This window comes from Phodopus roborovskii, unplaced genomic scaffold, assembly GCF_943737965.1.
Source record: "Phodopus roborovskii unplaced genomic scaffold, PHOROB, whole genome shotgun sequence".
Taxonomy (NCBI): Eukaryota; Metazoa; Chordata; class Mammalia; order Rodentia; family Cricetidae; genus Phodopus; species Phodopus roborovskii.
In genome coordinates, this window is record NW_026126588.1 from 12,382,708 (window position 1) to 12,407,620 (window position 24,913).

The window sequence follows — 24,913 nt, forward strand, 5'->3', positions numbered from 1 at the left end:
TAATCAAAGCATTAACCCTGACTGTAAAAGCTGATAATCTCACAGATAAAGGCTCTCCTACTATAGATCACATCTCCTTCTTCTCACAGAACACTATGTATTTTATCCTTGTTCCGTATTAAACATAAATGCCTAGGTGCATATGGAATTTTCAACTAACCTTTACTTCTTCTAATTCTGGATATTTTTGAACACATGTCACAGAATTTTCCTTTTCTCAAAAGTACAAAAACAGTTTTGGCTTTCATTTTCGATGAAAGAAATCCTTGTGTGACACAGAGCAATAATTTATGACATGTGTCCAAATCATATATACCACTGTATATCATGACTTAGAAATTATTCTACCTTGAGACATAGATGCAACTATAAATATGCTTATTCATTCAAGCCTTTCTTTATTAGCTCTTTAAAAGTAAATATTTCAAATCTCTTGAATAAGACTCAGAAATGTTCAAAATGGCAAAATTAAATATATAGAAATTAGCATATTTTATTACAATTCTTAAAACGTTTGGCAATCCTGGTGTATATTGGAGGTCATACCCGTTTTTAATTTGGTGCATATGATCACACTTCATTCTATATGGACTTTGAATCCACAGGAATACATCACAGTCATTTTGCTGAGAAAACCTACAAATCTTTTGTAAGCTGACCTTATGGCATTTCTGAAATTCTATCAATTCTAACAGCTGGAAACATTTTTTTCTTATAAAAACACGCCTTTTCCTAAAGGCTTCTAAGAAATTTTTCAGCAACACTCATTAGAAAAGGCCACAGCTATAGATTAGCCTTGCTACCATTTTTTCTCCTTGTAAAGTATTTTTTATGATAATTTTCTATCCAGTGGTGCAACTGCCTATAATTATTTAAATACAATGGCTATTGTAAAGGAATTGGAGATGATGCAAAGACACCCACAGCAAGTGAACTGCTATGACTTCAGACGCAAATTTGTTTTCCAATGTAGTCACTGATAATTTCCATTAGGAAGCATCTTCATGTAGGAGACTGAGGGTAAATTGGGCCCATTTGCAGAGAGATGATGTTCCTAAATACTTATTAGACCGCTGTAGATGCATAATCAACAAAACGATTCCTCCTTTACCACCCCAGTGTATCATTGTTAAATTACTGCAAAATACATTGCAGATGTTTACTCTTTAACTACAAGGGCACAAAAATCTTAGAAATTATTAATGAAAACACGGTCTGGCTTAGAATATGTATTAAATATAGCAATGAAAACACAGGGAGAAAAGAAACCTTAATTTTCCTCTGGGTAAGATCTTCGGATTATAGTGTGGTAGTGTAATAGACATGGTTCCACTCAACCCCTCTTAGCAGAGCACAATACTCCTCACACTCTACCTAAGCTGCCCAACTTCCAGCAGGTGGATACACAGATAGTCAGTCCCATTTTACTGCTAAGGAATAGGTGTGGAGCAGGCTAGAAGACTTGCCCAAGTCCTCTTTTACGTGGGGACAAGCACCCTTTTTTGCTATGACAAGTTGAGTCAAAATACAAGACTTTAAAGAGGTGCTCACACTATTGGAAGTTACCTAGCTTCTGTGTACTCTTGGCAAAGGATAGCACTCTGCTGCCAGTGCTCATTGACAATCACAAGCACTTGGAACAGGCCGAGTTCTCCTCCTGTGTGTCTGAATCGGTGTCCTTAAAGCCTAGTGAAGTTATACAAGTACCTACATTCACCACATAAAAACAGACAAAAGCCAGTACTCTCCGATGCCATTATGTATTCAGTCACATGTACTAGGCATTAAAATGATAAAAAATTAAAATTTAAAAAGATCTGACTATTAGTATATTCATATACCGTCTTCCAGCAAAATATAGAGATTACTGATAAAAATTCTGTGACTGAGATTTATTTTTACCTCATAGACATTTGTTCAAAAACATGCATACAATACTGTATAATAAAAAGACTTTATGCAAAGTGCATCCAGGTGAGAGATGTTTTCAAGCATGTGAACTTGAGTTAAACATAACTATATCTAAACCTTTGATTTGACTCCTCTCTCTGCTAAGTTAAATTCTGTAGCTTGGAGCATATGCCCTGTTATAACTCACAAGGATAACCTACCCACTTTAATGGGTTCAACCCTTAATTGATGGTCTTAGGATCTGAGATATCCAGGTTTGTTATATGAATATCTATCAGGATTACATATATATAATGGTAGCCTCTTTATTCTAAAATGTTATTAGAAATGAAGATGATTCAGGGAAGTATACAACACTGTTATTTAGAAATGCAAGGTTACAGCTATCAACTAACTTGTACACAGACCCCAGAGTAAGCATTGAGGAAATCTAAATGAGAGCTCACAAAATTGACTGCAGGGTGGCTAATCACTGATGACTTATAAGCTACATGTTATTTGAAATTATCCCCATTGTGAGCTCAGCTTTTGTTGAAGCTCTTCTGCCTGGAACTGTGAGCTTGCATCAATTTACACTGCTCTGACTCACTTTCTTATTAAGCAAATTTGAAACAATACGTTATTTTTGGCTTTACTGAGTTCCTTTCTTTTAATATCTTGTGCTTTCTCTCTCTCTCTCTTATTTTTTTAAAAGGAAGGTCAAGGAGTTTAGTAATCCTTCCATCATTGCTGGGGTGCGTTTTTACCCTTATCTGACACACAGGGAAGCAGAGGTTCACACGGGGCACACCTATCCAGGACAGGTACTGACAGGCATGCTTCTTTTTTACCCACGTTTCCATTTTTTGTTGCAAGCTTCAGTTGCAGTGGTTCTTAACTGGGATCCTCATCGCGGACTCCCACAAAGGGTTGCCAATCTATTCCTATCAATCCCAAATGCATAGTGGACTGTGAGGATATGGGGGAGGGCAGAAATTCTCCAGGTGCTCCCCAATATCCAATTCACTTTACTCTTCTTAGAAACACCAGGTCTGAATATCATCCCATATTTATCAACCTTGGCTCTTGAGTACATTTACTGAGTCTCCTTGTTGAAATGTTTGTCCCCGAATCACTCTCCTTTGAAATCCTAGAGTGTACAACACATAGTCTTTAGAAACAGCGTTAGCCCTGACATATTTGATACACGAAGGTAACTGATGTTTTTAATGCTTTTTTGTTTTGCTGAACAGAATAACTTTAATGAGTTTTATTATCTAGATAATTACAATCTGTTCACCCCTACATCCATGTAGATTCAGTATGCAGACAAGTCTCCCACTGACAAGTCTTTGTCAATATTCCACGTGAAAGACCTCTAAGTGACATTTATTTATGTCTCTTTTGATTTCCAGGAATAAGTAATACCCATGCAGGATGAAATTTTGAAAGTATGAAGATGGACTCCCTCTCCATCTGTGTCAATTTCCATTTGGTATCTTACTCCTTTTCCTTAATCCGCAGAAATTTCTTTACTGTTCTTAGAACTCCCATTTACTGGCAAAAGAGTTGTACTCCTTAAATCCTTTTCTGTGAATACAATTTAGTTTCTTTTGAAAATGGAGCTTAAGTATTTTCTCCTTTGTGTTGTCTGCTATAGAGATTTCCTTCAAACTCCCCTCTTCTCTCAGAAATGAACTTCAGAAGCTTGGCAGATATCCTTTTCAAAAGGAGTGGGGGAGGTGCACAAGCACATTCTAGCCATCCCCAGTGGACAACAGCAACCATGTCTCTACAAATAGGTAGGTCTGCCAACAAGCATTAAGGACACTGTCATGAGCTCCCTGCAGGGTGCATTCTGAAAAATCTAGTTTTCCCTCTATGTGCATAGCCTAACTCTATTATCATCAAAAGAAACTACAAGCAAATGTCCACTAGAGAATGTGCCTAGAAAATCTACTTCTCTCACAAAATCCAGACTATCTCCCTTTGAGACACTGATGCAAACCATTCATGTGAATCCTGAATATAATAGGCAGACAAGATGGAAAATAATGAACTTTTTCTTCATCTGTGTAATACATTTTTTTTTCCAATTGGGTTCATCACCACTTTCTAGCTGTGGAAGTAGGTATGCAGTATTCTGTTTACTTCAAATGGCATTATTTTTTTTAACATGGGTGCTTGGAATAAATAAATATAAAAAGGTTTTTCTTTAAACAATAAATAGCTAATGAGGCCAAATGAGAAAGTTACAGCATGCGCAGGATGAAATGTAGATATAAGTCATTTTTAATTGAATAAGGAAAGGCATTGAGTAAGGTTTATCTGTGATATGAGTATATGATTTATGCCATCAGAAGTTAATGTTCAAAGAAAATGTATCATTTTTCTTGACAGTATATAAAGTTAAGAAAGATAATACTAATACAATTATCTATATACTCATTTTTCCATGTCACCAAAACAACTTAATAGGCAAACAGAAATGCTACTTAAGGTTAAAACACAATCCACTGGTATCTCCACTGTTTGAAAAGGAAAACAAGGAACACATGCTATTATTTCATTAGTAGAAAGAACTGGGGTTCTATTAATAATGATAGATAAACGTCTTACTTTAACATCATTATCTTTGTATTAACAAGCAAGTGAGCATCTGTTTTCAGACATTTGGTTTCTGAGCCGCTTAGAAGTGGCAAGACACTGACTATCTCCTATACTTACTATTTTTTAAAATTAAGCCTTAAACATCAATGGTTTCGAGACGAATGGGCTTTAAAACTTATCAGTTACTGGGAAAAGTGGAAGAGTGCTTGCTCAGCCAAAGTTCTAGTCCTTCAGCTTTTTAGACATTTTTCTTAATTTGAGAACTATTTTAATTTCACAGAGGATATGCATCACCAAACTCTGATGGCCTGAAAGCTTATTCTCAGCTCTGTACACACATTCTTTCTCTGTCTAGAGGTAAAGGATAGGCCTCTCATATGCTAATGAGAAAAGATACTTATGATCATTTGATCTGAGAGATAGGATGTCCCTTAGCTAGTAATGAACAAGCACAAGACACTTGAAGAAAATGAAGCCAATCTGTAATTGCATTGGGTGTTTTGATGCAATGGAATTGTATCATATTCTGGAAGGCAAATGTTCTACTTGGAAAAAAAAATATGCTTAAGAAGTAATCATGTACAACATCAAAAAAGATCAAAGCATTAAAGCACTAGAAAAAGGAAATCTTTATTTTTATCAGGGTATTTTTCCCAGAGCAGCAAATAGTCCCTCTAGGGATTCCTGATTCCCCCTCAACTATTCATCAGCTTTATAGAACACACTATCAGATACTCCAAATGTTTATTCATAGTGCGTCTTATTCTAGAGTGTTTTTCTAACTGATCATAATCATTTAGTGACTCTTTCCTGTAGTCTCTATATACTCTCTATAGATGAATAATAGCAGGTTCTGAAAACAAATATCAACTATCTAATATTGCTTTAAGATCGAATACAATGCCAACAAAATCAAGCAAGATTTTTGTTTTTGGAAAATGGCAAGTGTATTTTAAGTTTTATTCGAATACACAAAGACCATAGATCAGACATATCTAGACAAAAAGATCAAAATGACTTTGGAAAAGACGAATGAAGTTGGTAGACTAAAACCCAGATTCATAGAAAAAATAAATCCATAGTAATAGAAACCTTACTATTGGCATAGGGATGAAATGTATATAGGACAACGAAATAAATGTTTCAGAAAAAGACTCACACACATGGGCATTTTTTTTTTCACAAAGGGACCAAACAATTAAATGGAAAAGGAAAATCTTCCCACCGTTATATCAGTAAAATTGGAAGCCCATGAAATAGAATGAACCCAAACCCTACTTTCTGCCATATTCAAAATCCACAAACTGCTCTTATATTGAATCCTCAATCTATATAAAGGCCAAGACTCAAAGGAAGGTTTATAATTATTGATAAATATTTTTGAAAATAATACTGATGAGTATTTTTATGACATGGAGGAATAAAATAATCTTTTATAGAGAGATCATTAAATACAAGTTCAAAAAGAAAATATACAGGAGTTATACGACTTACAAATTCTTATCAAGCTTTTCTGTCCTTTGGCCTGCCCTCCCCTCCCTATCCCTCTCTCTTTCTCTCAAGGTATCTCGCCCTCTCTTCCCCAGCCCTCTCTTTTTCACACTTACTCAGTCTTTATTCAAATCAGCACTTCTAAGTACTGAGCCCAAGGAAAATATGAAAGCGTATATCCATATTTAGGCTTTTATAATAATTTAAATGGCTTTATTAATAACACCAAAAGATACCGTGGCTTAACAAAACATGAACTATTGAGGGAAAGGGGTGGTAGAGAAACTGGGAAGAAGGGAATGGGAGATTGCTTGTTCAAAACACAAAACACATGTATGAAATTTTGAATAAAAAATTGAAAGGATAACAATTCTAAATGCCTATCAACTGCATGTGTATACACAACCTGCTGCTGTAGCCCAATAGAATAACTCGTGTGAATATAAAAGAATTGACTACTGATAACAGTAACACAATTACATCTCTGAAGGAACATTAGTAAAAAGAGACAGAGCAGAAACAATAGGCATCTTAGGATTCCAATGATAGGAAATGATGAAATGGACAAAACTAACATATGAGGATAAAAATCAGCACTGGTGGGGGCTGACTGGAAGGAGACACATCAAGACAAATGAACTTTCTAGGGTGTGGGAACGTTCCACACATTGATTGCGGTCTTGGTTCTAAAGGAGATGTTGGTCAAAACCCATGATATTACTCACTGGCATTTCATTGCTTGTAAATCTTACCTCCATTAAAATGGCATAAACTTTCAGTTACAAGTTGAATAGGTTCAGAGAGCTAATGTGCAACACAGAAGCTTAGCTGATAAAAACATTGTATACTTGAAATTCACTTACTTAGAACAAGTGAACTGCACTTGTTCTAAGTTTAAAATAATAACTGTTATATGACAGATGTATTAATAAGTATAGAACTCACCACACAGGGGGTATGTATTTATTTTTTGAAAAAATTAAATTAAGAATGCTAATATCAATTAAGTAACCACGAAGATGGAAAAAGTATGTCTGATTCTTAGGGTAATAGAAAAACCATTATCGTGTTCTTGTAAGGATGAAATGAGCTTTCAAGAATAGCTTTTCTGAGAATACTGCATTTCATCTGTAGAATACTGGTAAGTTAAACAGGCTAGCCCAAGATGGCTCATGGCAGAGGAAGTGTGTCTGTGAAAGTCAGCGAGTGGAAAAAAAGAGATGCATGCCAGGCAGAGCGCTAACAGATGGGCAAGTTTTGAAAGAGACTTTTTGTGATTGCACTTAGTAAGTCCGGATCAGGAGTATGGGCACCACGCTGGTGATTTGATGGCCACCGCTCCGTTAGACAGTCAGACGGCAGGAATGGCGTGAAAGAAGGGAAAAGGAGGGCATCTGAGGTAACAAGGTGGGAGGATGTGGAAGCCAAGGCATGTGGGAGCCTGAGGGTAGTGTTACAGGTTTTGAATTTCATTCTGAGTGGAATGTAGCTTCCTTTCTTCTGAGATTTTAAACAGACGCACATCACGATCTGATTTACAATGCTAAAAGTCTGCCAAGGCTGGTTGTGGTGAACAGTTAAGTAACTGGACAAATTGTACAGCAGATAAGTGGAAGAGCTTATTGCTTCTCAGCAAAGGTCCCCTTTCACCTGGAACCACAAGTCCTGTCAACCTTGCATTCCCAACCAACCCTTCAGATCACTACAGCTCTGGCCTAGCATTTCAGTGTTGCCAGATATCCTGCTCCAGGACTGTCCAGCTACATCAGTCCCATGTCCCTGACTCCTGGAAACAGGTTAGAGAATATTTATACTTTTGAAAGCCACTAAGTTTCATGGAATTTGTTTGGTAGCAATCATTAACTAGTATAAATATACCTTTCATTGAAATAAAGGATTTCTTAGGATTAAGGGTTTCATTTTGTAGATTTCTTTCATAGGTTGGGAAATATGTCCTATAGGAGTCTAAACAGTGATGCATTCATTATTATTCCCAATCACTACAACAAAAAATCAAACACAAATAAAAATCTATATGATAAAGAGAACAAGAAGCAATTTGTATGTAGCAAAAGCAATAAACATCATTCGTACCCATTAGGAAAGATCCCTTTAACATGCAAGTAGAATTTAATTACTGGTGGGAATTTTAAAGAAATACAAATCATATTCATCTGAAACTTCTGTGACTCTATGCACATATACAGATGTACCATTTACTAAGGACACTCTATGGAGACATAGACTAAACATAAACGTCTATTTTAATCTTATATAGCACAGAGGGCATCTTGAGCACTAACAAGTTATATTTCTGTTTACATTTCTAACATCAACACTAATTATATCCTCTTTACATAACAGCCAAATCCTTAACTTTTGACTTAACCTAGCAGCCTAGAATAAGAACACATTGCGATTTACTCATTTTTTGAACTTCATACATATTCAATTTCCTGGTTAAGAACTGGCTTTAGCTCAAGCCCATGGCACTCCTTTAAGGAATGATATTCAAAAATGAACTGACTCCCCATCACAAAAGTTCAAAGCCACACTTTAAGCTTCCCATTCAAATGTACTTAGTTTTATTCCTGTTAATTGCTCTTTAGTCCTTAGGCTTGCTATAGCAATGTTTGGGGTCTAATATACACAATAATATCCAATAAGAAGGGCTAGAGAGGTAGATGGGAACTCTGTGGGGGAAACAAAGTGCAGATTAGTAGTACTCAGCAGAAATCTCCTTTTTGTTTCTGAAATTACTATTCTGCCAAAATTGTCAGATGAGAGCCTTTCTCTAATAAAGGACTTAATGTTTCCTGCTCTACTTTAGGAAGTTTTCTTCTCCAAAGAAAGCAATCTTTGTTGTTTGACGTATTGGGCATTCGTTAGGTACTTTTAGCTTCTTCAACTTATAAAATGCCCTACTTGGGTCTGAGTGATTCGATTCAAGCTGTTGTATTTTATATACTGGAAGCCAGTAGTCAGTACAAGTGAAGGAATTCTGTGTTCAGGTATTGCTGTAAAAGGGCGGGGGGGGGGGGAATTCAAAGTGGTTTGCACTCTTTCCATCTCTGCAGAAGCCTTTTCTTACATTGTCACTGGTTCCCTGTTCTAGTTCTGCAGGCTATGCAGGCTCTTAAGGAGATATTTCAGAACTTGAGGTCATTTTTACATAAAAGGATCAGCCTAAATATAGGCTGGCCTTAACTTACACCTAAGTTCTTCTGTTTGTATGTACACTGTTTGAAAATTCAAGTTGCCTAAGGTTATCAGACAGTGACTTCATATCCAATCTATCCACACTCTTTCCTTTGCAAAGTGATCTGATGCGAGCTGCTTCCGCAGAGTTCAGTGGATTCAGGAGAGACTGCAAAAGCCAACAAAACCTAGGAAATCGCCAGGTGTCCTGTTACCCAAAAGCTTGCCAATCTCCCATGTAGGTTTTGGACTGTGCATGAAAAGGGTGGGGTGCTTGCTGTCTTACTCTTCAAATCATTTCAAACTCTAAGAGATATTTAGACAAAACTTCAACAGTATATTGGATCACTGACAACTCAATTATAAGGGCTTGGGTCAGCGGGAGAGTGCTTCTCTAGCCTGGCTTTAGTCTCCAGCACTACAAGGTGATACCTCAGGGGCCTCTCAGTTTCTTTGTACTCATATCTGCTTTCTGTGGTTTTGGTTAACACATCAATATTTTTCATGACAGTAAAGGTTCTAATAGGCAGTTGTACCTAAGCATATCTTTATCAGCAATAGCTAAACTTTTGACCAGTTCATATCATGAACATAGAATAAGGTTTTAAAATATCACATAGAAGCTTATTATTTCTTTACTGCTTTTGTTCAATGTATGGGTGGAAAACATAGTTTTCAACCTCTTTGGAAGATTCTCAGAGAGCCACTGAAGTTCTCAATCATATTTCAGTTAAAAATCTGATTTAACGCAAACATCTACCATCAGCGCATGTTCTTAAAAGGATCCGCCAAGTCTTCAGGGTTTCCTCAACTCCTTTATCTCATCACAGGATAATAACAATATCATCAAAACGTAACTGGGCTGCAGTCATTCCAAATAGGCCCCCAATGCAGAAGTGGCTTCCATTTTGTTATTTTCTGGCTCATTAGTAGAGCCATAACTTCATTCATTCATGTGACGTTATTCATTTGATGGCATGTGTAAAACAATACTGTTCTTGGGAATTTTAAAGTGTAGATATAGAAAAGCACAAGGCTGAGAATCCGATTGGCCAGTGTTTATCAGGAAAGTGATGACTCTAAAAGTAAAGCGATGGTAAAGATTGCGTGGTGTGTTGAGAGAGCATTAGTAAGACAGTTTGGCGGTGACATTTCCTAAGGTGTGACAGAAGTGTGTCAAGCAAAGGGAAATTATGCCAGAGCAATGGCAGTTCTTGTGACATGGGTCTTCTTAGACCCATGGGTCAGCTCTTGTTATCTTGCCGTAGGTCCTGCAGGAGGCCTTCGCAGCTATGAGGGAGATGGTTACTATTGTAATTCATCTCAAAAGGACTACCTTTTTCATTTTCCACAGAGCCTACTGACATCCCAGAAGGAGCTCTGAGTGTGGTGGTGTTCAGAATGCAAAGGCCACCCCATGACCCCTTTAGACCACCAAGGAAGACCTTAAGCATGGGATGAGCAAATCAAGTGCTTGGTTTTCAATAAATGTAAGGGCATTCTCCTAGCAAAATGGAAGATGACTGCTCCAAATAAGAGGTAAAGGAGCAGACCACAGATTGGCTGTGGTCATCTGAATGAGAGGTTTGGAGGACAGGATCTAAAGTGGGGGTTAGAGGAGAGAGAGCAGTGATTGTTTATGACAAGGACTTTTGCACTGCACACCCCTGAGGACCAGTTGGTAATCAAGTACACAAGACATTCTCAGCCACTGTCCGCTCACTGCCCTGACATCTGCTGGATGAGTGTTCCCTCTCATGCAATTTTTTCTCAGTTATGATGTTGGAATTAGAAACATTCTCTGAATGTCCAAACTAGCTTTCTTGTGTTTCAAAATTAGTTCACTCCCGACATCTGAACCATTTTACTAACTCCTGTCTTTCAAACAAATCTACTCTCATTATCTTTGCTTCATGTTGATCTTCTATCCTGTTTTCACGTGGTCTCTGGCTTTTTCTGCAGAAAATTGGACCTTTACTTTTATTTTTGTTTTATTCCATGTGGTCACGGAGGATTAAAACAATTTTAGAAATCCCACAGAATGACAAAACAGTCCTTCAATGCCAGAAATGAACTAGCCATTCACTTCTGAAGTTTGATCAAAGTTTCAAGGAATTCTTAAGAACCCCAGAAGAGAAGGCAGAATGCCTCAAAAATAGACTCAAATGAATTATACAAAAGGATTACATTTAAATCCATTTACAAACACCATAACCAATCAACAAATTAGATTTTAATAAATCTAAATAGGAGGCTTTGCTTCAACTATTAGATTCATATATATCTCAGAGATAATAAACACACATTTGGGAAATTACTGGAGCTGTCTTACAGGAAAATAATTTTGATAAGTTATTCTTTGAAAGGTTATAAACATGCTTTTATGAGTTATCAAGGAAAAGTTCCATATTTGTTATATACTAGGGTCTCCAACTAAAATCTAGGAACTAGCTTTCTGTCAAGGCATGCTGCCTATCACTTCAAGCTTAGAGAAAACAGGCCCTAAGAAAATGCATCTTTGTCAAATTGTCTGAGACACTGTCCAGAGTTGGAAATGCTAGTCCTTTGTAAAACTAACTGTAGCAAGTAACTCCATAGATCCAGGAGGTGAGTTTATGTAAATTCATTTATGTCCTTGCTTTCTTAATGCCATAGGACAATATATCCAACATAGCATTGTTAAATGGACTTATTTTAACTCCTGGCTTTAGAGGTTTCAATCCATAATCCTTGGCTTCATGATTCTGGGCCTGATGCAGGATATCCTGGTAGCAGGTACAATAATGAGAATAATGAGGCAGTTGGCTTTAAGGCAGACCAGAAGGAGAACAGTGGTTACAGCCCCTAACATGAAAACCCAGTGACCCATTTCCTTCATTTCACGCCCACCTTCTACAATTTCATTACTTTCCAAATGTCTATTCAAATTTCAAACCAGTGAATAGATTAAAACACTCATTAAGTCATAGTCCTTATAATCTAATCATCCCTGTGATGCACACAGACATAGTCAGAGGTCACCTTTACTAAAACCTATTCTTTTAGGTATTTTCAATCCATTCAAGTTGGCAATACCTGGACTACATACTAGCAATGGATTTCAGGATGAGTATAACTAAGCCTTAACCACAGGAGTGTACAGTGAGCCTGGAAACAGGTAGTGCTGCACAAGATGGTAGGTGAGCTCTAATAATCATCGATTCAAAGGGAATAGACACAATATACTTGTACACAAGCTAGATCAAGTCTTTTGGAACAATATATGGCTTTGCAATGGGAGAACAATGCTTTGGGATGAAGTATTGCATGGAGGAAGAAGCCATCAATTGACTTGGATGAGCCACACGCAGTGTGGTGTTGCAGGTGTGATGAAATAAAACCCAATAAAATAGAATGAGGATGGATTGTCAGTAGACTGTTTAAGATCAATGCTTTCTTCAGTTTTGTAAGTTGTAGAACTCTTAAGTAAAACTTATTTCTGGGATGTAATACATCAATGAAGAAAAGGTAGTGAATACAAACCATGATTAAAATATGTTACATTCCTTTCATATGGTCATAATTCGAAAAATTACCTCTGTATATGATACATGCTGGCACTGATCAGATTTGAATTCTAGTTCTGTAGTTTAGCTACACAGCAGATTGAGTTTTATGATGTTAGATTCAATAATTGTAATTCATAGAGACAGTACTGAGCTTGAGAACTGAGGGTTCTAGTGGCACAGTTAGATCACATATTGATTGGTGGGGGGGAGCTGAAAGATATATTAAAGATTATTTCCAAAGTTCCAGCATATATATTTAGTTAGGGATTAAAAAAAGGCACTCTATATTTAAAAAGTGTGTCAGTGTGGAATATAGACAAAAACAGTGAATCCAGCAGAGAGGAGGAATTGGATAAGAGAAAATCTGAAGCTCAAAAGAAAACAGAATCAGGTGAATATCATTGTCAGAGCCCATCATTATCACCACTACAATCACAGCAGACATTCCAGGAATGTTTCCCTGGGCTCTGGGTTCAAAAAGTGACAGGTGCTTTAACACATAGGCTTGACAAGGAGCCTCTGAGAGAGAGGGGGGGGAGGAGGAGGGGGAGGGGGGAGAGGGAGAGGGAGACTCTGATCTCTCCCAGCTCAGGATGCCTAAGAATGAAAAAATGAAACTCAAGGGCTGGAATTCTGAATTCTGGTTTGTGGCCCTCTGGGCGTGTGTGTGTGTGGGGGGGGGGGGAGTAGGTCAGAGTTCAGAATGGAAACTGTGAGCTACATATTCAGTGTTCCTTCTGTGAAGCTGAAAAATCCTAGGGAGTCACAGGCCTGACATCTAAGTGAATATGTCAAGAAGCTGTCTATGGTCAAAGAATGTCTTAGGCGAATTAGGAGAAACAAAGAGGGGTTGACACAATTTACGATATCCAAATGAAGAACTTCATTCTTAAAAGGTTTAAGTCTGATCAAAGGAAATCATCTTCCATTGCCTAAATTTTCTAATTAGGTCCATCTTTATTAAATATCCCATTAAAAACTACAGAATTCAAACCTGTCAAGTAGAGTGGAGAGATGTGTTTAGGAAACTAAAATGAACACAGGACAAAGAGAGGCAACTTTGTAGAGTATGTGATTTTTTTAAGAAGTGCTCTAAGACAAACATCTTCTGTGTCTTTTACATTTTTACTTAAAATACATAGCTAATTATCCAATACATTACTATATACATTATTAAAAACTCATGAGATCAAGCTGTCTAAATATTATTGAGAAAATAGCATGCATACCAAGTAGTTTAGAAGTTTGAATCTTCCAGCTAATGATGACTTTTGATTGAGTTCTAGTCTGCTAAGACTAAAGCTAGTTCAAAATAGTGAGATCAACAACTAACTTATCCATGGAGCCCTCATCTAATACCTGTTGGAAACAGAAGCAAACACCCATACCTAAACAGTGAGTCAAACTAGAATCCAGTTGCAGACGGAGAGGACAAGACCAGGTTGCAGAAACACATAGAGACAGCTGACCTGTGATGGGAGATGTCATTCTGTATATGTTCTCATACTGGTAAATGAATAAAGCACTTTTGGCCAATAGGAAAGGAGATAGGAGGGACTAGGAGATGAGGAGAAAAGAGGAAGTAGGAAGGGATCAAGATGGAGAATCTGGAGGGAACAGAACTGCCATTCCTCCGCTCTTGGTAAGACTACGTGGAAATACATAGAAATGGGTTAATAATTAACACAGAGCTAGCTGATAAGAAACAAATAATGGGCCAACAGAATTATATCAAATACAGAGTCTTTGTGTGTTGATTGGGGCTGGCGCGGCGGCAGGACAAGACCGGGCGGCAGCAGGTGGAAAAACCATACTCATTACAGACCTGAACCAGGAGGAGCTAACGGGCCCCCAGACTGATAGCTGGGAATCCAGCATGGGACTGACTCAGGCCTCCCTGAATATGGGTCTCAGCCAGAAGGACTAAGCAGGCTAAGGGACCTCAGACAGTGGAACCAGGATGTATCCCTGGTGCACAAAAGGACCTTGTGAACACATCCCCTATGGAGGGATACTGCCTTAACCTAGAGACAGGAGAGAAGTCCTAGTCCCTACTTCAAATGACCTGACAGACCTACATGACCCCACCTTGATGACATTGCCCTACATGTGGAATTGGGGTGGGGGGATGGGAGGGTGGTCAGGATGCATGTGAGGGGATAAAGAGGGTAAAAGGGAGGGAAAGGGAACTGGGATTGACATGTAAAATAATAAATTAAATTAAAAATTAAATAAAAAAGGATACAAAAACAAAAACAAACAAACAAAACGAAGGCTAAAGCTAGTTAATTTTTCCCCTCATGTATTTGAGTATTTTTCAAAACTTTAATCTTTTGTGCTGGAGAGAATGATATGTTTATTTTATTATACTTTGATATTTTTCCAAACTATATAATACTAGTTAGTTTAATCTTTAGTCAAGTATGGGTCCAATAATGTACAAGCCACAAGGATCAACTGGCTTTGTTTTCAGGTGGTCTACACTTCAAAGGAGGCAACCACATGCCTTTCTGATGTAGTTTATTAACATATAACTCACTACCAAACTCAATACAAAAGATTGGCCTCAACTGAGAGACTACCATTTGGTTAACTGTTGCACATTAGTGGATTCCTTTTGGTGAAATACAGGTATTCATTATATATGGATTGACTAATACCATTAATTATTCCTTCCTTTTGAGTGTTTGTTTGTTTGAGACAAGAGCTAAGAACTCATGACTGTCCTGGAACTCACTAAATACACTAGGATGGCCTCTAATTCACAGAAATCTCCCTTTCTTTTTCCTTCTGAGTACTGGAATTAAAGGTTGGAGCCACCATGTTCTTCTTTTTTTTTTCTATCATTTAAATAAAGTATATTTATTTTCCACTGAGACATACATCTTCGACCTCTTAGAGAAAGGGCTACGAGTTTATGCCCTATCATTCTCTAATGGACATAGGATCAGGTATATTTCTGATTGAGTCTTAGTGACATGCCCAATCATTCTCTAATGGACATAGGATCAGGTATATTTCTGATTGAGTCTTAGTGACTAAGGCCACAGTTTTCTGTTTTATAAGTGTGTTATGTTCACTTTTCGAGGATACAAGTTATTGTCCTAGTATCAAAATGTAAAAGACCTGGGCTCTGCCTGAGTCTCCAGAACAGGTTTTGTTCCTGATTTGTTAATAAGGATTTATCTAATAACTCTCTGGGTGTGTGATATTTCATTATAACTGAATAGATAGGTTGAGATACTATTTCTAAGCTAATTACAAATACAAGCTTGCTTGTCATTACGTAACCACCACCACGACCAACAGAAATAATTTTGTCCAAATTTGCTTCCTTCTGTTGAGTTCTACAGAATTTCTAGAAAGATAAAGTCTACCACAGTCTTTTGGAATAACACAAAAATATATTTGGGGAAATTTTGGTGACTAAATAAATTATTTTCTGAATGTATCTGATTCTGAAATATCCCTTGCTTGTTGAAAAGTAACAGAAAGAATCAAAAATAATCTACAAAACCTGTGGCCAATCAATTTGAGTGAAACTTGAATACCCTGGTTGAGGTTTTTCAAAGGCATAAAGAGATCAGAGGGCAAAGCTGCTTCTTGAGAAAAGCTCAAAATACAATGAAGCAAGTTATGATTAAATTTTACAGCAGCATTTTAAGAGGAGAGATAAGATACTGCATTTGTTTCCTTATTTTACTGCCAGTCGTTGACTCTATAGTTTAAATATTGAGTATGCTCATCTTTTAAACCGTGGATTATTTTGGCTTGTTTCTACCCCATTTCAAAAGCAAGCAGAGAGCCCAGCATGATAATCAGGTCAATTATATTTCAGCAGAGAGTCGGGAAAGACTACACTTCAACACTTCAGCATGATTCTGGACAGCAGCAGCAAATGCCAGTTCTCACACAAAGCAGACAAGACAGCAGTACCAAATAATTTGCTCATCAAGAATCTTTCTCACATGTTTCCAATTTTCAAGTAGGGAATATTAAAGCAGTAGTCAAAACTTATCAGAAAAGTCAAATGTAGGAATCAGACTAATTATAAACTGTACATAGTAGTTAGAAGTCCTTCATATAATCCAACACCCAAATAAAGCACAGCTGGCCACTAACCAATATTTTTAACCTTTAAATTTTACTTAAAGTTTATATAGATTATATTTTTATGAATAATATATATATATATATATATATATATATGTCCAATTTAACTAGTCCCGAAACATGTGTCAGATATATAATTGTTCCCCTAGGAAATCTGATATTGTTGAGAATGACACAATAAAATTTCATTTTTCCATTATTATCTCCTTTTAATTTTAATATTAATAGTCTGAAGCCTGTAAGAGCATCAAAGCAGAACCAATAACACAAAATTAATGTAGAATAAGAGAAACCCGCATAATCATCACCACCTATTATCCACTCCTCCCCACAAGCATCAGTAAGTATCAGCAACAATTAGCATAGTCAATCTGGAGCAAGCCCACTATGGTTCCAACACCACATGAAATCTATTCTGTAGTTAGTTTCCTGGGGAGAAACTATACCATATATAACTTTGCTTTAGTTTTTAATAAGCACACACCAGCCATTTCTCACAATCAGAAATGAAACAGAAAACAAGGCTTGTCTTATCTTGCCTCTGACACTCAAAATACTTGAAAACATAAAAAAGAAACTATTTTTAAAAAAGAGATCACCAAAACCTTGCAAAGGCCAAAATGGACATGTAAGGAGATTTTTATTTGTTTGTTTTTGAACGTTCTAGTTTCTGGATATTGCTAACATTTAGATATATTATGGTTGTTATTAGCTATGTGTCATCACTGAACAACTGAAATACATCTAGTTCAAATGAGAGGCAATTTAAGTATAAAATATACACAGATTATGAAGACTTGAGGTGATAAAATATTACATTAATAAATTTTATATTAACTACATGTTACTGATACATTGAGTTAAATATATTTAAATGATTTCAATTATTCATTTTCAGTTTGTTTAAATGTAGTCAGTAAAAATGTAAGTTATACATGTGCTTTGCATCGTCTTTCTATAGGTGAGGCATGATGTAGGCCACAAGCTTGATAGAGCAATGAACATTATGTATGGTTTTGTTCTAGTAGTTGTACTACTAGTTTCATGCTGTATCACATGAAACAGCTGTAAAAGCATGTTCCCTACTGAAAATCACTGTTCACCATAGTCCAATGAGAGGCAAAACCCAAGAATTTAGGGTATAAACAGTGATGGGAATTAGAATTTTATATGGAAATCTTCAAAGTGGGCTCAAACAGATTCCAGTTTTGTTTGTTTCTCCAGGTTCCTGGACTCAGTGTACAATGCCTGATGTAGAAGGAAGTACTTCTTTTGGATGGGGAAGTTCAAAATAGTCAGCTGAGGTACTGAGACTAGGGACCCAAGGCCAGCACACAGGAAGGATGCAGGGGACAGCATGGTAACCGAGAGTTCACATCCCCCCTCTTTCCTTCTTCCTTCCCCTTCACATCTGCCAACTATCCTTTCCTTCTCATCCGAGACTCACGTTCGCCTTCATCTTTTCAACTCCGATACTTTGCTTTCTTTTCTCCTCCCAGTGATAACCGGTCTCTTGCTCACCTCTGGCCCTTTTTTTTCCTGTCTCTCTGTTTCCCATTCTGCTATCTACTACTTTAAAAATTTTACATTACTTGTTCCTAACATGACCATGTACTAGATTTTAATAAATTTACCATCCTTTTGTCTCTTCATGAAGAAAGAGAAACAACAAATAACATATTAAAAATATTCAAGAACAAGAAATGAGTTTTTACTTTTATAGGCTACTAGATTGTTGTATTAGTTTGTCTTAAGGGTTAGTGGCTTTACTCTTGGGTCTTCCTAGCCTAGATCAAAGGTGTTCAAAGAGAAAGATGTAACTCCAAGGCCCCATCCAGACCCAGAACAGAGCCTTTGGATGGGAATTATGAATCTGAGGGTAGTAAACTCCCAAAATAATCAAACTACCCATAGCCTTTATACACATGGTATTAGTATCTATTGAAAATGCCTCTAAAAAGAAAAATTGAGATTATAAGTTAAACTATTGCTTTTGGTGTTTGACATAAGAACCTTTTAAAATTACTCCTAAAACAATGAGGCCTGGGAAAATTAATTTGAGGCTTAGTTTCCTGAAATAGTGCAGACTAGTTCAATAAAGACTGTCATTTACGGGAGAACATTCAACCAATATGTATTGGGCAATTCCTACAAATGGGACATATAGTTCCATATCCTGATAATACATGGTTATGTATTATGCTTAAATAACTACAATGCTGCTTCCAGTAAAGAAAAATTTCTGAAAGGACTAAACCTGATTGACGATTCTGTGACTAATGTGTATACAACATTTTCGTAGTAGATTCTCGGTGATGTTATGATTATAAATCATTGATACAGTCATTTTAGTAATTGGTATGTAAATAAATCAGACTTAAGCACAGACATTACACTGAATTCCATTTGAATGCTGCACAGTTGGGACAATAAATAAAAGAAATATTGGTTGTTGGTGTCTCAAGGCTTTGATATAATGTTGACCACATATTCTGAGTATTATACAGTCTATAGCACTAAAGAATTATAAGCCAACAGAACATTGTTTGTAGACTATGATGGGCTATATATTTATTCAGAAAAATAGGAATAATTAAAGTCATAGTTTTCAATCATTATTTAGAAGAAATACTTAGGCAAACCAGTAACCAACTACAAGCCCAAACAAAAGCACAAGTAATATCTGAGGTATTAGCAGTCATACCTTATTGTGTGTCTGGGTCTGTCCAACCAATATGAGAATATTGGATGAGATGATAGAGAGGCAGAAGTTAATTAGAATTATGGACCTCTCAGAGCGGATGTACCTAGTCAGAGAAAGAAAGAAACATGACAAATGGCACATTGTATCATTGGCGAATTAACTGAAAGGGGGAGTTTGACCCCAATTTCATATAAAGATATGAAAAACCATTTTTCATATGTATTTTCTTAGGTACCCAATTTTAGAATACATGGTATATACAAGAAACTTTTAGACATTTTTTCTGTAATATGTAGTAATTGACAGAACCTAAGTTGTACATATGTGAGAACAATGAATTTTTTTGTCCTACACATATAAAATTTCTTGAATTACATCAGACACTATAATCGCCATCTTACATATGTATGCATTGTGTATGTATTATGTATACCTAAATATGTACATATTTATGTATAATCTCTATATCGACCAATAGAAATACTGAGGCCCAACATTAACACTCCACTGAAATTTTGAAACAACTCTCCTATATATTAGAAGGATGTATTACATTTTGTGAAGCCATGAACATCAGTAGCTACTCAAGCATTTTAACACAGCTAGACTCTTCCATATGTCCTTGAATATCTCTTTCAAGAAAAAATAAGTAGCAAAAGTCTTTACATATAAAAATTAATGTACTTCTCAAAAGATCATCTACCATTAGAATGGAATATTGTGACTGTCATATTTACCCTTAGGATGAAATATGTATATACATAATTTGTTATATGATTTTAAAGTGCACTAAGAATGCAAGTAACAACAAAAACTGTTCAGAATCAAATGTTCAACCAGCTGTTTACTCTGAAAGGGTGGCAGCTATTTTGTTTAACTGTACCCTGTGGCATTCACTAAGTAACAATACTGTAAGAAAACCGTGTACATGATGTGTATCTCAGCCTGTCCTATTTTCGTTGTAGCATGGGGTCTCATTGCCTAGCAGGCCTAGGATTTTCTGTGCAATGCTAGATGGAGGAATCAAAGATCTAGAGGTACTTTTTGAAAGAGATAGTCTCACAAAGTTCTTTGTCTTCCCCCCACCTTATCTTAAAGAATATGTAGGCAAGAGCCACATATTCTGGAAATTAAAGTAAATTAAAAACACAAAACACAAAAATTAGGTTTCGTAATAAAAGAGATTTTTTTCTTCACAAAATAAACCCATATTGAATTAATCTAGGTTGACACTTAGCACAAAACAGGCTTCAAGACTTGTTGGACATTACTCCTGCATTCTGAGTATCTAAACATATGATAAAACACAGACAGACTGTGGTGCTCAAGGTAGCAACAAATATTATGCTGTTCTTTTTTGATGATGGAGGCAATAAATCTTCTCTGATATTAATGATTTCCATGATAACATACATCTTGACACTATCAAAAGGATTTCAGTGACATTTTTCTGCTTATAAATAGAAAGGAAAAAAAAAAAAAACCCAGACAGGGTAATAAAAGACCAACTGGCTTCCCAGAACACTACTGAGATGTTTACTTTTCTCAACAATACTGAGTCACATTGTTGCCTTAAATTCTGCTAAGAAATGTCACTATTTTCAACACTGTCATATGACATTTTATATTTTAAAGAAAATTTGTGAACTCTTTATGTCGATAAGTTGACTGAGGGGACATGCTGGATTGCTTTTGGGTGTAACAGTGTATTTAAGTTAGTTGTATGACTAGATGGAAAGAAAATAGCTTAATGCATTATTATCATCATCATCATCAACAACAACATTATCATAATTGCCAATAGTGTTGATAGCCAAGAAAGTGACATGTCTGAGGACGGAAACTAATAAGAGTTTCACAAATGCAAGGCAGGCATGGTCATTGAGCCACACTTCCAGACTTGTCAATTTTTAAGAAACATCTGTAATGAACTACATGGAGCAGCTACAAAATTTAGAACAGCATATTGTCTATAAAGTAATTCCTTTACTTTTGAGAAATCCCTAGAAGAATTTCAACCCTACATATTTTTACTAGAGAAAAAGGCAAGAAGATTCCTAACACCCCTACAGCTGAATCAAAATGTTTTAGGGTCTATGTACTTGGTGTTCATGAAGGACTCTGAATGAATCACAGCGCAAGATCCATTTAGAAATCCATGAGTCTTGACTCTTTTTACAAGTTGTATTCATTATTTCAGTTCTCCAATGGGTAGATGATGAGGTGCTGACCACTTCATTCTCAGGAATCCAGATTTTTGCTGTTTCTTGGTACTCTTTTCTGTAACTCTCAACTTCAGGATAGGTTTTGATAGGCTAATGATTTCCAGAGATTCCTAGAATTCTGTTGTAGTAAGTGACTGTCCTGCCTTCTCTGAATTTTAGAAAACTTCATGTGGATCAACAAATGTACCATATACTGATATTGGCTACTCTAGAGAGAGAGAGAGTGAGAGGGAGAGAGAAAGAGAGAGAGAGAAAGAGAGAGAGAGAGTGAAGAGGAGGAGAGCAGAGAGTCATAACAGAACATAACAGAAGTTTGAACTGACACCTGAACAGAAACTGCTGAAAGTAGAATTTACTTCTGAAAACTCCAGTGGGGTAAGAATTATGAGGTTATCATGATTCCCTTGTTCCTTACCCAGTTGCCTCATAAAAAAAAAGGCTGTCATTCACTCAGTTTGGGAAGTTGGATGCTTCCAAGCCTGTCAGTTTGTCTTTACAGGGCAGCAGCCTGACTAAGTCTTGAACACACAATTCTGTTGTCAATAGGGCCATTCCTACAGTAAGCATTTTAAAATTTCCTCTTTCACAACACTGTCAGTGTTTCACGGCTATACAGTGTGATCATAGCAGTGAAGAACTGCTGTTAGGTACCTGTGCCAAAGTGTATACATACTTCTTGTTTCAAAGAGCATGAAAACTTCTAATATCTTTGGTAATTTAAATATCTCTCACAATTAAGTCTTCCTTTCAAAGGAGTGAAAGCCATACTGGGCAGTAATGTTTTATTTAAATGTTTTAGTAATCTAAATAAATATCCCTTATCAAATAGTAATTGATTTTAATTTTCCAGATTATTGTATAAAACCCTAATTAAACATGAGTCTTTGAAGTAGGCACATGCACTTTTATAATTTTAAATATATCAAATATTCCACAAATATTACATAATTATCTACATACTAATGTAATACTTCATTTTAGATAACCTTAACACTGACAATAGTTATAAAGTCTTTAACTGTTAAAAATTATAAAACCTATTTAAAAGTTTGGTCATGTGCTACATATACAATGTTAATACGTAAGTAGACATACCAAATCTCATAGGCCCAATTCTTACTAGTATCCTAAAGAATTACCTAGAACTTACTCAGAAAAATATTAAATTTCTACAGACTATTAAGTAGATGCAACTTAAAATTGGAGAGAAAAATTTCTCAACGTTTCCCTCTCATAATTTTTATGATACCCTTTTATCAAATTTGTCAAAATCTGACTCACAGCAAACACTGAAGTATATGACCTTTTGTAGAGAACATTGGAAATTTGTTAATGCTTTTAGCATCAGGGCAGGCTTCACTCATTGTGCAGTACATACTGGAATCATGTTTAACACTTGAGAACTGGATGTCCTATTCCTGTAGAGAGATCCTTGACTGTACCAATTAAGTTCTGAGGCTCAACAGCCACTGAGATAATATCTTCACGGAGAAGGAACTTGTGACGTAAGAGAGTCGAGTTGTGCTTACATGTGACAGACTTGTTGAAGTCTACAGTAATGTGTGCTAAGGGAAAACTATGCACTTGGTGTTTCGTTTGTTTATTTTTACCACAGGCAATAAAAGGGAAGAACGTTAGGTAAATAAGGTTCCCGTGTTCCAGTTCTATTACAGAAGTTCTAATTCTGTTTTTAAAATTCTGCTTTCAGTATGTGACAGAGGCAGTGGAGATTCGTGGTTACATCCATTCATTTACCACAGAGAAACTGAGTTCTCCATCTCATGCCTACTCACTAATTACATACCTCCATAGTGCTGCATAGACAACTGCTAACGTGATCAAGGCAAGGCAGGAGAGGCCACTGCCTACTATTAGCGTTACTGATGGGGTCCCAGAAGATTCCATGACCTGTAAGTTAGTAGGGGGAGAAAATAAAGAGAAAATTTACATGAACAAAAATAAATTCTAGACCGGAGAGAAAGTAGGCTATCACTTAAGAATAGCATAAATAGTTGTTATGGTTACCAGATAATTAACCACACAACACTCAGTGCATATATCCTCATGCTCTAAAATGACTAATTCTAGCTCCCCTTTCTCTCACACTGGAAAGTAATAAAGTCTTCAGGGTTAATGTTTGAGCCCAGCATATTATTTACTTAGAGTTTTCTAAAGGACCCCAAACTACAACTTAATCACCATTCATAGGCATTGGTATTTTTCCCCAATTAAGTACAGTTTAGTCATTTCACAATATGATTCCTGTTAAGAATTAACTTGTCACTCCCATTTATAAAGCATTATGTTATGGTACACAGTTACTGAAAAAAAATTGAAACTTTCTGACTTTTGACAACTTTGTTCCAAGTCAAGTATTCTCACATTAAATTTTATGTGCTTGGTTTTCATGTATAAGAAGAAAATGGAATGTTAAGCTTAAGAGCTTTAAATATATTTTTCCTATGAACAAAGTATGTGGACATTATTTGCATAGTGCCAGTATCAGTCCCTAAAACCATGACCTTGAAAAAAAAGCTTATACCTTTAAAAATCTTTTATATAAATAGTACAAACATCCACTGATCCAAATGGCTTCTTTTCTTAGACAGTAGTATGATCATAACGAATAGAATCAGCTGTTTTTTCATAAATTTCTATATTAGAAGTTTGAAGCAAAACACTAAGTGTGCCACGAAATCTATATCAAATTATTAGGTATATGCATTATTAAAACAAGTAAAAGGGGTGGTTCTTTGTAGGCCAAATTTAGGTAGAAAGTCATATTCTATCAGAATATTTATTTGTTATTATTTAAATTTTTGCAAAATTTTCGCAAATTATATTTGGTGAGAACATTATTTTCTTTTTGGACTGTTCTGTACAGCTCTCTCGTTCAGAAACTATTTCTGTTTTTCTTTTTGCAAAAATCTACATGCTTTTAAGGAATGCTTTTACAGTTCCAAACAACCATGTCTCCATGAAAACTTAATTTGATTTAAAAATACACATGTATCCAAGGACACCCTCAGAAAACCTGTACTGAAAATATCCAATGCAGATATGCAATGTGTTCAGCTCTAGTGTCTGGGGTCTTCCTTCTACTCCTAACAGCATTGTCACAAATTCTCCCAGAA

The 24,913-nt window shown here is 36.2% G+C and overlaps 1 protein-coding gene across 1 annotated transcript in view; it reads right to left on the minus strand.

Annotated features, from left to right (window-relative positions):
- Positions 1 to 24,913, minus strand: part of Adgrb3 (adhesion G protein-coupled receptor B3) — a 656,439-nt gene that overhangs the window by 117,018 nt on the left and 514,508 nt on the right. The window contains exons 18-19 of the mRNA XM_051204331.1: positions 23,584 to 23,687; positions 19,555 to 19,657 (exon numbers count right to left, since the gene is read on the minus strand). Of these exons, the coding sequence (XP_051060288.1) occupies positions 19,555 to 19,657; positions 23,584 to 23,687 (207 nt within the window). The remainder of the gene's footprint in view (positions 1 to 19,554; positions 19,658 to 23,583; positions 23,688 to 24,913) is intronic.